At 44.1% G+C, this 15081-nt stretch overlaps 1 protein-coding gene across 2 annotated transcripts in view; it reads right to left on the bottom strand.

Annotated features, from left to right (window-relative positions):
• The window catches only part of clip1a (CAP-GLY domain containing linker protein 1a), a 51159-nt gene that overhangs the window by 22191 nt on the left and 13887 nt on the right, over positions 1–15081 (bottom strand). For both annotated transcript variants that reach the window (XM_071353067.1, XM_071353068.1), the window contains exons 2-13: positions 13078–13360; positions 9922–10436; positions 8159–8283; positions 7759–7975; positions 7396–7593; positions 6917–7008; positions 6612–6672; positions 4005–4109; positions 1916–2824; positions 1542–1658; positions 1149–1206; positions 250–406 (exon numbers count right to left, since the gene is read on the bottom strand). In XM_071353067.1, the coding sequence (XP_071209168.1) occupies positions 250–406; positions 1149–1206; positions 1542–1658; positions 1916–2824; positions 4005–4109; positions 6612–6672; positions 6917–7008; positions 7396–7593; positions 7759–7975; positions 8159–8283; positions 9922–10436; positions 13078–13168 (2645 nt within the window). In that variant the 5' untranslated portion in view covers positions 13169–13360. The remainder of the gene's footprint in view (positions 1–249; positions 407–1148; positions 1207–1541; positions 1659–1915; positions 2825–4004; positions 4110–6611; positions 6673–6916; positions 7009–7395; positions 7594–7758; positions 7976–8158; positions 8284–9921; positions 10437–13077; positions 13361–15081) is intronic.

Genomic DNA, 15081 nt, shown 5'->3' with positions numbered 1-15081 from the left:
ACCAAATGAGACGGGTGGCATTCAAACAAACTGTGGCTTCATTGTAGAGGACAGATTCAAACCGTTTTAGACTGAAACTGAAGAACTGATAAACCAGGGCGATGGACAGGTTTTGTGCATTGTTGTCATACTCTCATTAAATATTGGCACTGGAGGAAACCGGATTGTGGACTTCTCAGATGAGAGTAAGCCATTTAACTACTTTAATATGTTTGAGAACACCTTTGTTTGTGACATTTCATTGTGTACCTTTCTTTCTGAGTGATGTCTTCATTCATTTTGGTAAGCTGTGCTGAACTGTCGCCTGATGACTTCATCATGTCTGAGATGTCACTTTGGAGCTTGGCCTTTTCGTTTGCGAGCTGATCAAGCCTCTCCTCTCCAGCCTTTAGCTTCCTCTCCAGCCCTGAGTGAGAGGAAAACATAATTCAGTCATGGGTAACAAGCCTCAATCCACATACACAAGCACACATACTGTACACAGCCAATTTGTTACACAATATAAACATCATGACTAACTCAGACTCTATAGTGATTATTTTTGTAAAACATTGGTGATATTTTGTGGTGTTGGTCAGGGATAACTTTCTCAAAACAGGTTGTGGTTGCCCTTTTCATTCAGACATTGATTCAGTAATCACAACCTGGTTTATCTAGCAGAAACTCAAGACTACAAAAACAATCAGGTTTGGAAACCCCTGGTGTAGGTGGCAAAGTTACATTACTGAATGTACGTAGGGAGAATGGTCATATTGAGCTGTGTGTACTGAAGGGTAGTGCTGGCCAGTGTTCTAACCTGCAAGTTGGCTTCTAAGAGCCTCTGAGTGCTCTTTTTTTTGCTAAGCTTCTGAAGCAACTCTGACAGAATGAGGGAATTTAGACTGACACTATCAGCTTGCATCATTCAAGTTCTTAGCACTAATCTACTGTCTACTGCTTGGCCATGTGGACCAATATAATGAATTATTTGCAGAAAACCACATCGTTGCTCATCATTAGATTAGCTTGAAGTCAACATTTTCTTTCTAGGAAAATATGTCTTGCAGATAAAAACCCACGTAACCCAAGTAATAAGAAAACAAAGACTAACGTTGTTACAGGTCAAACATCCTGTAACGTTGATACATGAAAAAAGTTAATATATTTACCTTGAATAGTTTGTGTTGACTTAGCCTGATTGTCTGTGCTTTCTGACAGTTTTTGTTTCTGAGGAAATAAAACTTTATTGAATACATTTGTGCATGCTTAAGTCAAGAGTTTTCCATGACAAACCTCAAAATGATTGACAACTAATAATAATGTTCTACACAAGTTATTTAACCAACATTTGTATTTAAGGATTATATCTTTGATGGTATCGTAAGTGTGTAATAGAAAGTAGATACTTTTTATCATTCCCATGAAAACAAAAAGCAAGAATTTCAATGCTATGCTCTTCCATACCTGAGCTTACCTTGAGCTCTACAGTCCCATCAGTCATGCAAGGCCACCCATTCCCAACCCCTGGCGCCACAACACCAGTCGTAAGTCCTAGTACTCACCAGGTTGCCCAGCTCTTGCTCCAAGGAGACCTTGTCCTGCAGCACAGAGGTCAGGCTCTGCTGCAAGGAGAGGAGCTCCTGCTGCTTACCCTCCAGCTCAGAGTTCAACTCACTGACCTACAGCCACAGTCCAGGGGGCGACACCATGGACATGGAGAACATTTTGAAGGGGGGAAAAATGATGAGTGACAAAATGAAGGAAAAGCTAATAATGAATAAAATGAAACAAAAGTAAATTGCTTTGAAGGTAGGGTTCAATTATTACAACATCAAATACCACAGGTGTGTCTCACGCTTATTTTTCTGGAAAACTCACAAAATAGAAACTGAATATTGTCATGGACAATGGTAGTATGGCGTGGGTATGGACCTACCCTGTTGCCCTGTGAGCGAGCTTGGCTCTGGGCCTCATCCAGCTGGGTCCTCAGGTTCTGGAGAGCTTGGTTACCTTGGCCTGCCTGGGACTGCAGGGCCTCCATAGCTGCCACCTGCTCCTGGACCTCCTTGGCACTGTCCTGGGTCTGCTGGACAAGCTTAGCTTCATGCTCCTCCAGCTCATTTACCTTCAGCTCAGCAGTGTGCAGTTTGCCCAGCACATCCTCCATCTCCACCAGGTGCTGCTCCTCAGCACTCTCCACACTGGACCGCAGGCTCTCCTCCAGGCACTCCTTCTCCTCCGACACGACCAGCAGCTGTTTGTTGAGCTCCCCTGTCTCCCGTGCCCGGGCTGCAGCCTCTGCCTCACACCTGGCTCCCGCCTCCTCCAGTGCCTGCTTGTGCTCCACCTTCAGCCTCTCCAGGGCACTCCTGGTCTCCACCAGCTCTGTCGTCTTGGAACCGGCCCCTTTACTGAAGGACACCTTCAGCTCCTCCATGGCCTGCTGGTGTGAGGCGATGGCAGATTCCAGCTTGGAGCGCCACAGCTCTATGACGTCTGCTTTCTCCTTCTCGTTCTGGCTGAGGCGCAGCTTCAACTGCTCGTTGTCTGTGGAGATCTTGGTGGAAGAGACTTGGAACTGAGACACTGCCTCATTGTGGGCCTTCTCCTCCGCTGCCAGCGTCTCCTTCAGCCCAGCCAGCTCAACCCGTTGCTGGTCTGCTTGAGAGGCCAGCTGAGCCCTCAGAGAGCTCACCTCTTCCAGAAGAGGGGGGGTGGTGGAGTCGGAGCCCTCCGTGCTTTGCTGGACCTCCAGACGCAGCCGCAGGTCAGCCACCTCCCTGGTCCTCAGCACCAAGTCCCTCTCCAGTTCCATGATGCGGGACTTCTCTGACACCGTGGCCACCTATGGGATGGCACAACTCTGTCTCAAACAAAACCATGTTCTTCAACCTATGGAAACATTGTGATTGTGTGTGTACTGGCAGGACAAGAGGGTAGCTGTTGAAGCCCCTTGTCATCAGACAGGTTTACATGGGTCAATATTTTTCTAAGAAAGTCCTTTACACACGTCCTTCATAGTTGCAGTAGTAGCGCAATGAAAGTAACAGAGCAGACCCACATTAGCATAAAATGCCTACAGTTGAAGTACTACACCGCCCTCTAGTGGATATAAGCTGGAACCATATCAGTCATCACACATAATTATTGTGTATTGAACTACTGTCCCCAAATGCTGCAGCTTCTACTGGTTTTCATCCTTACGTTTATATCAGGGGTCAATTTAGGCCAGAGAAACTTGATAGTTAAGACTCTCTCCCCCAACTAATGACGTCAAATGATTAATTAAGAACCAGGGGAAAAACTAAACCAGCAGAGACTATGGCCCTTGAGGATGGCAGTTCAATACTCCATCATTGGCTGTGAAACCCCTGACAGACGCATAAAAGCATTGTTAAGGGGTGGGAGCAGGAAATAGACTCGCAAGAGGTGGGGGATCCCAGATGGGCAGGACAATTGGGGCTGGTAGGATTGGGGGGGACAAAGGCCAACTGGGAGCAACGGATGGTTGGGTATAGGGGTGCTGTCTGGCTACCATGTTGCACCACAAAAGCTGTGGAGACAGTGGGCAGAAGAAAACATGGAGAAAGAGGCAAGTGAATAACCCCACGATGGAGAACCCTAATGATCCTATATGTAGTGGGGCCCTGACATGGCCAAAGTGTAAGTCTAGGTTTTACCCAGAAAACGGCAAATCTAAAAAGAACAGGATTGTATTCTAAATACAATTAATAGCAATTAATATTCTTAATTGCTACTTGCTAGCAAGTAAAAAGATTAGTCAACTACACCATTCAATGTTTGCTTAGAGACATTCAAATGCAGTTAAATACCAACTCCCCATCCACAAGCCTCTATGGCAGAAATGGGCAGAAAAACAGCATATGGAAGCCAGTGCAACAGGTATTTGGAGATCCTCTGTAACCCATTGTACACCCTCCCAAGAGTTGCACCATTACCCCTGGTACCATCCACACTCCACCCCTCTTTCCAAACGCACCACTGTGCAGAGCAAGATCCATTACCCTAGTGTCTTCTAACTCTCTCTGGAGTTTCTCAGCTTTGGTCTTTTCAAAGAGCAGGCTCTGTTCAAGCTCCTTAATGTGGGCATGCTCCAGTTTGGTCTGCGTCTGTTAGTAAAGAAGGGGAGAGGAAGAGAACAAAACCAGTGCCACCATCACATGCCAGCCCAACGCAGACAGAGGAAGAGGGAGGGAGGGGAAGGAAAAGGGTACCCCATGCAGATCCCATGCCTAGCACAGGTGAGCATTGGGGATGTAGCTGGAGGTGGTGATAAGAGGATATGATAGAAGCAGCAGGGGAGATGTGCTATGCTTATAGATGTGCAGTTGTTGGTTGTGATTAGAGGAATCCATGCAGAATGACCTTGTGAACAACCAAAGGGAAAGACTAGGAAGGAATGCATAGAAGTATGTGTGAACTACTGAGTGAGTGAGCCAGCAAATGAGTGCAAATCGAAATGGACGTGACTGCACATAAAAAGAGAAAGCACTGTTGGCATGTTTTTGCCCCCCCCCCCCCCCCATCTCCTGCTTTACTCTATGATTTTGAGGTCCTTTCTGCACATTCATGTGAACAGGAAAGGGAGATGAAACTTAACTATTTACATGAAATGGCAATGCCGTGGCAGGTTGTAACAGCAACACTGCGCTCGCTCTCTTTTGTGATCACGCCCATTTGTTTAGTGAGTATAAGATCACTGATCAGCTGATAAAACAATATCAGAAACCATGTACAGTCATTAAACTACTTAGAACAGAAATCAGTAAAAATAAATATATAATAACTGTAGAATGGGGCAAAACGTATTTAAAAAAATATACTAGTTCACCCCCCGGACCGATTCATTAAGTTTAACATTAAAATGCACCTAATTGAATTGCTACCAAGTGCAGAACATTTACTTCTGGTTTCAACAGATGGCAATAGGAAGGTTGGAGCTCAAGACCGTGACTAGGCTGTGAGATGGTGGAGGGGAGCATCTCCAGTGGTTCCATGCTTAGCACTGGGCCAACATGAACAAGAGGAGAAGAAAAAGAAGCAGTAACGTCACTGACTGAAGCAGTTACAGGACAACATTAGTACACTGTCAATTGCTTGAAATCAACAGAAAACATTTGCTGTGTTGATTTGTTTTTTTTGTTTTTTTTAAAGCTGCATGCATGTGAAAAATACATTTTTTGCAGTAAGTAGTACAGAGACCGTTAGTATGCAATCAAAGGAAGATAAAAAAGGGGTATTACTTCTAACCCTGTAGCACTCATTTTTAAAGATAACATTTGATGTGGGACGCCATCAGGGTAATTGGGATGGTCCCCTGATTGGAGTTGCACTGTGGGATAGATAATGACACAAATCCTTTGATCAGACGTGTACATATTAAACAGCCCCGGGTCCACTTGCTTCCCAGTCTCTGCTCCGTAAACAAAGATATGGTTAGCCAAGGGAGAGGCAGAAAAAGTAAGTTGTTTTCCAAGAAATAGCCCACATTTCCATCAAATAGCACTAGAGTGATGGTGAAAAACAGTATGCAAACCTTACAGTCTGATGTGCCACTGACATTTCTTAGCAAGAGGGTAGCAGGAAAGAAATAAACACCAACTAATTCCTAAAATGATCCTAGGCTCCTGTGTTTATTTCAAGCAAACAGTGTTCCAAAAACACGTTGGGAACATTCAAGCTGTGTTAATATCCACATGCTACATAATCATGAAATGAGGAAGACCTCCAGGTTTGTGAAGATCGGTCTAAGCAAGGCACTGCGCATATTTGGAAGAATGACAATACACGGATAATAGTTTAGTTATTTGTAGATCAGCGAGTCTGCACAGTGCCGTGCTCAGGCAGATCCTCTACAAAAGCATGACGTCATGGACACTAAAAGAACATCAGAGCCAGGCTCAGTCAGGTCTGATTCTGACAGCTCTGCTCCATGGAGGATCTTACTGTCACACGATAGAGAGAATGAGATTTCAGTCTTGTGTCTCATTTTACTGGGCATATGAGATGGCATCGATCATGCCATGCAACAAACCTAATAGGACTGTGGGCACTGGGCAGGACAGATCTCTGGTGTAGACAGACTGCAGAGAATATTCATGCTCAGTACTTGGCATACTAGATTAAGGACATGTCACTGACAAGGACACCAATCACTCACTTGCCAACTTAAAATCACAAGCCGGTGGCCAACCTGTTGATGAAATGTATACAGAGTAGCCAAATAGGGACCTTCAATAAGATTTATTCATTCATTATGTTAGAATCTAATGTATACCCTACCACTTTAATCTCAGGGATCGGGAGCAGGGATGTTGCGGAGTGACTTTTAATTCCAGAGATGGACTCTAGTCTGCACTCTCATCAGAACAGGATGCTTTTACATCAAAATGTCTCAGTTTGACAAGACAAGGAGTTTCAACGGCAGTCCTGATGAGTTGCAGTGTTGGTGGATTTCTGATTCACCTCAGCATCAAATGGATTAATTCCAGTCACTTAGGGGGCGATTTTAACTTGAGATACGGACATGTAAATCAAAGATGCTCCATAGCATTAGAAAGGAAAACTGTATACATATTTTTGAGTTTGTGTAGAAGTGTGTGTGTGTTTACCTCCAGGTCTCCTTTGGTAATGCAAGCTTCCTCCACACGGAACTGGAGGTCTTCCACTTTCCTATCACACAGAGCACACTTCAGATTATAGTTCAGGAACATTTAACATAAGAGGTCTGAAAAGGAATCATGGATCAAGGGTTTGAAACAGGGTTTCAATCTGACCTGCATAATTCATGTCTTTTCCCCCTGTGATACTGTACTGATAACCTTATAACACACCATCAGAACATAGTTAGTTATACCCATAGTTAGACCCCATACCCCCTGGACTCCCTTCACCCCACACCCCTCTGAAGCCTCACCTCTTCTCCTCCTCCAGCTGATTGAGCAGCTCAACCTTCTCCTTGTCAGCAGCCTCCACCAGGGTGCGTAATTGGTCCATCTTGGCCTCCATCTTCACAACACATGAATATGCATTCATTAAAACAGATCATGAATATAAGTTGAGAGACACTCATGAAAAAACAACATTATGGAAGGCCGCTATGCATCCGGCAGTTGGCTGTAAAAACAAGTGTTTTCTCATTGACAGCAGATGGCAGTGCAGAGGTTTTTGTGACATGAGTATGTGAGGTACAGCATTAAGGTGTTTTCATGGGTCCTCCTCACATTAGGTTTGTCATGGTCATGTATGACATAACACACTTTTGCAGATGAGAGTACACGTTCCAAAACTGGAACGTCCTGAGACTTATCTGTGGGGAAATGTGTGTGTAAATAATCCTGAGGGCGAATGTTCGTGTGTGTGTAAACCATGAGGAGGAACTCTGTGTGTATTGACCTGATCCTGGTCCTCTCTCAGCAGGGTCAGTTCCTGCTCCACCTCGCCCACATGGGTGGTTGCCTTGGCCACCTCTGCCCTCTCCATGTCACGCTCTGCCATCAGCTGCTCGATGTGCTGCTGCTTTTCCTTCAGCACCTCCTGAACTGCTGTGGTGCCAGAGATCTTTCTCGAGTACCGGGATGACGTTTCTGTCAGCTGTGGTGGGGGGGTGGGTAGAAGAGTGTTTAGACTGGTTAATGGGGGGGGGGGGGGTGAGTTCTACTCAGGACAGCAAAAGACAAGACCAATTAAAGAACAGACATCTTGTTGCTCTGCAGTTGTGTATGTGGATGCACTTATGAGTGTGTGTGCGCGCCTCACCAGGCCTGTGCGGCTGGGCTTGGCGCTGACGGAGGAGGCCACAGAGCTCATGGAGCTGATGGATGAGGCACTGGGGCTGCGTTTCAGGCTCGAGGGAGTGGCCACCAACTTCCGCACCGTGGTCTTTGCCTTGGCCGGCGTGGTGGAGGGGAAGCCAATGCGCGTGACCTTGTGGACTGGGGCAAACAGGCCATACTTGGGTTGGCATTGAAAGTATCTGAGGAAATACAAATGAAGGGGATAAGAAAAAAACAGATGTCATTGCGCCCCCCCCAAAAAAAGTATTATATACAAATAACACCCATAAGACTTGGCGGTACTTAACTCTCTTTTAAACAAACTGGTTGCCAGAGTGGCATGTTTCTCAAGCCTGTGTGATAATCCTCTCTGGTCTGATTACCTGGTTCCTGCCACTGCCCCATCGTTCTTTCCCAGGGGCTCATCCAGTTCCACACCACACCACTCTCCCTTGGCAAAGTCTGTTTCACCAAGAAAGCGAACCACACCAGCTTTTGTGCCACCAACCTGCAGAGAATGTGCAAAGAAAAGCCTAATAAAAAAAATATATATTTATTTTAGAGCGCTTTCATTACTGAAAGAATCTCAAAGCACCTAGAGGGTAACTAGCTTGGCATGAGATAAAACCACCAAGGCAACAGTACATAACAATAAGAATCATCATCATTATAATCAATACATGCAACCTGTCAACCTTTCAACATCACAGGGCTGATAAATGCATCGTCAGCGTTTCCTTTTACAATGCTCTAAAGCAGTGATCACTTTCTAAGTCAAAATGCAAGCTGACATCTACCGCTCAAATTTGTTTTAAACAAGGCCAAAAAAAACGTAAGCCTATGCAACATTAACCTATTAAAAACAGTTCTGTAACAATTAGGTTTGTGCAGTAGGCTATAGGCCCAATACATTATCACTGCATATTGGATATGCTTGAATTACCCTGTTGTTCTTCTCAGACCATTTAGAAAATATTTGGTAATAGATCATTTGTTGTATTACTTGTGAGGCACAGCTAAGTGAGCATAATAATTAGCGTTATTATTTTTGGGGGACTGATGGCCTGTCTGAGGGGAGGGAAGGAGCAGCGGTGAGGCTGCCTCTCAACCGACTCACCGTCCCGCCGCTCTCTCTCCATTTGCTGAGAAAGGGGGACAGTCTTCCAGCTGATGGTGAAACAAGTCACACTGCATTATTTCTGCCTCATGCACAAATTCATATGGTTACTCCTATGACCAGAGACAGTTAAATATTCATCAATATTAAAAAAGACAAGCCACTAATAATAACCCAAGCTTATCGGAACACTTTGCTATACTAATTCATTGTAGCTGCAATGATGATTGTAGCGTGAGTGGAAGTAGGAAGAACGCACACTTTATGGCTTATAAAATCTTTGAACAAAGTGTTGGCAGTGTTGAATAACAATTTAAACATGACTTACTCATTAAAAACAGCAGCTCTTTGCTGTAATAGCAACGGAACGCTTTATCCTTCGTTTTTTTACAGAAACGTTTGGTGATCAACTAGTAACGCCTTGGGAGATCGACCAGTATCGCGATCTACCGGTTTTTGACCACTGCTCTAAAGGGAGAAGTGAGGAATACTGTGGTGAGAAAAGCACCCTCCCTTCCTCTGAGCGTGGGTGACACTTCCTCTTAACACAATGTGTTACACAGCCCGAGGCTGACGGAGAGAGAGAAAGAGGGGCCTTGGACAACACACTCAGGACGGAAGGTGCTCATACGAGGACAGAGCTTGGCTGTGAACAGAGGGACTATACACAGAAACTGAGCTCACTGAGGAGTGTTAGAACGGATGTTCTCATTGGTCAATGAGAAGTTGGGAAGGAGGTGGGAGGAGGTTGTGTTCCGCAGACACATTCCTGAGAGATTACCATGGTGAGAGGGAGGAGTGGTCAGTCGTGTGACTCTGAGACCAGCCTGTATTTACAGCATTTGTGGTCACACAAGGGGCAAGAGGAGGGGGTGGGGATGGGGCGGGGGCTTAGCCCTCTCTAACCTGGAACAGGGGTAGGAGGCGAGGAGGAACATTTGAGACAAACTTGCATAACTGGCTTCAGGATAAAAGCTACCTGATCCAAAATAACAGCTTCATTCAAAGTGTAAATTAACTAAGCCTTACCAAAACACGGTCTCCATTCTTCAGCTCCCTCTCCCCCTTTTTGACCGAGCTGGTGTCTGAGAGGTTGGAGATGGACTCGCTGTTTGTGCGTGCCAGGTTGGAGGCTGGAGTGACTGGCGTTGCAGTTGAGGCTTTTTTGACAGAGGGAGAGGCCAGGCTGGCGGTGGAGGGGGTGGGCGACCCAGCCCGGGACGGAGGTGCTGTCTGAGTCCCGTTGGCCTCGCCCTCTGTGTAGGACAGCTTGGAGGGACGGGTGAATATCCCTTTCATGGCCTCGCACTGGAAATAGCGCACCCCTGCCACCGAGCCATCGTTCTTCCCAATGGGCTCATCCAACACTATGCCGGCCCACTGTCCTGGTGCAAACTGAGCCTCCCCCAGGAACTGCACCACGCCAGGTTTGTTCCCATTCACCCACACTCGCTCCCCAACCTGGAAGTTCTCCCCGCCATCTTGTGTCCCAGCTGCACCGCTACCTGGAGTGGACTTGTCGGCTGCAGCTACTTTGGATCCGGCTGCATGGAAACAGGTGGAAATCATCCAATTACTGCCAGTGTGCCAACTCCACTAAAGTTGGTCCATGGCGAGCTGAGCTAACATGAAGGAGTTAGCTCACAGAACATGACACCTTTACCCTGCTATTCAATAGTTCCAAGAGTGAAATATGTTACGTACAGTGCCTACAGAAAGTTCACACCCCTTGACTTTTTCCACATTTTGTTATTAGCCTGAATTTATCATGTATTCATTTGAAATTGTGTCACTGGCCTTCACACAATAGCCCATAATGTCAAAGTGGAATTATGTTAGACATTTTTACAAATTCATTAAAAATGAAAAGCTGAAATGTCAAGTCAATAAGTATTCAACCCCTTTGTTATGGCAAGCCTAAATAAGTTCAGGAGTAAAACATTGCTTACAAGTCACATAAGTTGCATGGACTCACTCTGTGTGCAATAATAGTGTTTAACATTTTTTTGACTACCTCATCTCTGTACCCCACACATACAGATAATTGGAAGGTCCCTCAGTTGAGCAGTGAATTTCAAGCACAGATTCAACCACAAAGACCAGGGGAGGTTTTCCAATAACTCGCAAAGGGCACTTATTGGAAGATTGTTAAAAATAAATAAATCAGACATTGAATATTCCTTTGAGCATGGTGAAGTTATTAATTACACTTTGGATGGTGTATTAATACACCCAGTCACTACAAAGATACAGTTGTCCTTCCTAACTCAGTTGCTGGAGAGGAAGGAAACCGCTCAGGGATTTAACCATGAGTCCAATGGTAACTAAAACAGTTAGAGTTTAATGGCTGTGATAGGAGAAAACGGAGGACGGTTCAACAACATTGTAGTTACTCCACAACACTAACCTAAATGACAGAGTGAAAAAGAAGCCTGTACAGATGAAAAATATTCCAAAGCATGCATCTTTTTTACAATAAGGCATTAAAGCAAAACTGCAAAATATTAGGCAAAGAAATTAACTTCATGTACTAAACACAAAGCGTTATGTTTGGCGCAAATCCACCAACATCACCGAGTACCACTCTTCATATTTTCAAGCAGGGTGGTGGCTGCATCATGTTATGGGTTATGCTGTTCATCTGCAAGGACTAGGGAGTGTTATTGGATAAAAATAAACGGAATAGAGCTAAGCATAGGCAAAATCCTTATGGAAAACCTGGTTCAGTCTGTTTTCCAACAGACACTGGGAGACAAATTCAACTTTCAGCAGGACAATCACCAAAAACACAAGGCCAAATATACACTGGAGTTGCTTACCAAGACGACATTGAATGTTCCTGAGTGGCCTAGTTACAGTTTTGACTTAAAGATGCTACACACAGGATTTCTTAGAATAATTGCATTGTTATTTCAGAAAATGTCCATAATATATCTGGCGCAAATAGTGGAATGATGGTGTTTCACAGTATTACTTACCCGTCAGTGTTGTAATTGGCTGTGAAATTCACCTATTGATTTCTCCCGCCGGAGTGGCATCTGTTGTCAAACTGGGAAAGCTGTTCTGACTTTGTGGACGTGTTATCTAGTGGAAATCGTAATTTCCTGGTTGTTAAAATTCTACACTGTTTATGTGAGAAAACATGCACTAATAGTGTAGGGAATCATTGTACCATCAAAATCGTTGTGGAAAGATCTTTTTAATTACAAAAAATATTATTTCTAACAGCTTTTTGAAGCTGGTGGACCAAAAGAAAAGTTACTTTCGGTTTTGGTCCACCAGCTTCAAACCGCTGTAAAAATGAAAAACTATATATTTTTTGGACGGCTTTAAAATCTATGGCCAGACTTGAAAATCGTTGTTTAGCAATGATCAACAACCAACTTGACAAAGATTGAAGAATTAAAAAATAATAATAATATGCTAAATGTTGTACAAGCCAGGTGTGCAACGCTCTTAGAGACTTACCATTAAGACTCACAGCTGTAATTGCTCCCAAGGTGATTCTAACATGTATTGACTCGTGTGAATACTTACGTAAATTATGTACAAAAAACATGGGTGAGAAATATTCAGGCTGTAACACAACAAAATGTGGAATAAGTCAAGGGGTATGAATACTTTCTGAAGGCACTCTACAGTCAACATTTGATCAGGCCCAATAATTAAGGTTGCCTGATTTTCTACATATAAATAAACTGGCTCATATGTTAACAGCCGAGCAATGCACAAAGAAATAGTTGATTGGATGACATTTACACGAGGCCAAACTTCAGTCGCATTTTCACATGACCTGACTGTCAATGTTTTGAAACAAAATACCAGCACAGGGATCACATTTTACACAGCAAGCCTGCTGTGTCTAAAGCCTCTAGTGAACTCAATTCAACAAATTTCTCCTACTTAAAAATATAGTTAATCCACCATATTGGAGAGATTTTGGGGGTAAATACTATAGCCTACGGAATCAAAATGGCCAGTGACCGATCAGCATGTCTACATCAAATCTAGTCAAGCCGCATCAGCAGATCCAGACTGATGAAGCAGTAAAGCCCATTTTATTGCAACCTTAAGCTGATTGATTACATCAAAGTCAGAGGTTAGGTGCTGTAGCTACCACAGCCCTAATGAGAAGCAGCAAGGACAGGAGAACTGCTGGTGCTAAGGGGGACGAGGACCTCTTACCAGTGGAGGGGGTGGTCTTGGTGGCTGGCGCCCCCGTTGACCTACCCATCTTGCTGGGCGCTTTGAGCCCGCTGGGCTTGGTTGTGCTCATGTTTCCTCTCTGTGTGCTGTGAAATCTACAGGGCCTTTCTGTCCGTCAGTGGGCGCCGGCTGACCCCAAATCATTGACGTAGTTGTGCTCAGACTTTGAGATGACAAAGTCACAGCACCAAAATAAATCAAACAAAAATAAAAATGTAGGAAAAGGGGTGAGGGAGAAAAAGATGCCCCTCAAAAAAGGACCCTGTTAAGAGAGAGGAAGGCAAATTAGTGCAACAAACAGCTTTGTATAGTATGCATTTGCTTTAGCCTAGTTTTTTCATATTATTTACTTTGCATAGAAGACTACTAATGATAATATCCTGAAGGGAACAGGATTTTCACAGAATAACCAGATATTTCAGTCTTCACTTAAATGGTAATTAGGAGGGAGGGTTGTTTCACTGGTCCAATTTTTCCTTTGTGGACATGCCTATTCAAACACTGGCGTCTTATATTGATTTGTTCACTTGGTATAATTGGTTCCACCTCAACATCATGGGTGGCACTGACAAAGCTTATTGTTTACAACAGATTAATGGTGAGCATAGATGGGCTGAATAGCCTGCCTTTGACATTCAAATTATCTTGTGTTCTTATGACAACAAGCAGTGCTCCCCCGACTGACTCATCACAGTGAGTCCTATACTAAAAATATTCTGTCACAAGCCAGGCCACATTCAAGTGTCTCTGTGTGTGCATGTATTTGTCACCACCATACAGAAACAAACTCTCGCTTTCCCTTTCTCTCCCTCACACACGCAAAGTTGATCAGTCTTCGATATCAACGAACCTAGTACCATTCAGAAACACAGGCAGGGAATTCTTAACGAAAGACCTGCGCATAAATACATTTCAACCCCAGACATGAAGACTCGAAGGCCCGCATGTCAGAGTACAATCATTTTGTTTTGCTCAATAACATGTCGTTCTACCCTCCCTGCTTTAATAAGCAGTTCTATTTAATAACATGTTTCCAAATTCGGGGCGGCAGGTAGCCTAGTGGTTAGTGTTGGGCCAGTAACCGAAAGGTTGCTAGATCGTATCCCCGAGCTGACAAGGTAAAAATCTGTTGTTCTGCCCCTGAACAAGGCAGTTAACCCACTGTTCCTAGGCCATCATTGTAAATAAGAATTAGTTCTTAACTGACTTGCCTAGTTAAATAAAGGTTAAAAATAAATAAAAATACCTCACATTCTCACCACCAGTGCTCTGCTGTATTAGTGTGTGTTTGCCAGGGTTTACCAATCAATCAGGCCTAGCCTATAGCTCTGTCCTCATCAAAAACAAGTCAAGAGTCTTGGGCCCTCCCTCTTCACCATAAACCGTAGAGCCAGCTCGTGTGAAGCTACAAACTCTAGGTAGAGAGGGAGGGATTAGTAAACAAACAGAAAAGGATTAAAGTGTTAAGCAGCCCTCCTACAGGACAGACTACTAGATTAGCTAATAGCTAAATATGCTACAAGGGTCTAGCCTACCTGTTATTACCAGACTGACAAAATGGTGGCCTTAGCATAATCCGGCAACATTTGTGTTGTCCTTCAAAGACTTCTCAATAAGGTTACCTGTTAATATTAATGTTTGAGAAATAGCATTAATAAATGTAGTAACTAAGGGAGCCTTAGGCCAAGGAGTGGCAACATATGCGTTCTACTGTTAGCTAGCAATGTAGGTAGACTGAATTGTATTGACAGTCTTTGCTCTGACTTGCAGCATGTTAGGGACTCCCAAGTGTTGAAATAATGCATGTGGTTGAGAGAGCTCAGAGCAGCAGGTGAACAGCAAGGCCTTCACATCAAGTCACCACCTTACCCCTGGAGGTCAACCACACTCTACTGTTGCTATGGCAACACAAACTATTTTTTAAATTTGATTTATTTCACATTTATTTAACCAGGTAGGCTAGTTGAGAACAATAACTAATTC

This window comes from Salvelinus alpinus, chromosome 19 (assembly GCF_045679555.1).
Source record: "Salvelinus alpinus chromosome 19, SLU_Salpinus.1, whole genome shotgun sequence".
NCBI lineage: Eukaryota > Metazoa > Chordata > Actinopteri > Salmoniformes > Salmonidae > Salvelinus > Salvelinus alpinus.
The sequence above is the reverse complement of the archived record's forward strand: the minus strand, read 5'-3'. Positions and strand labels throughout refer to the sequence as shown.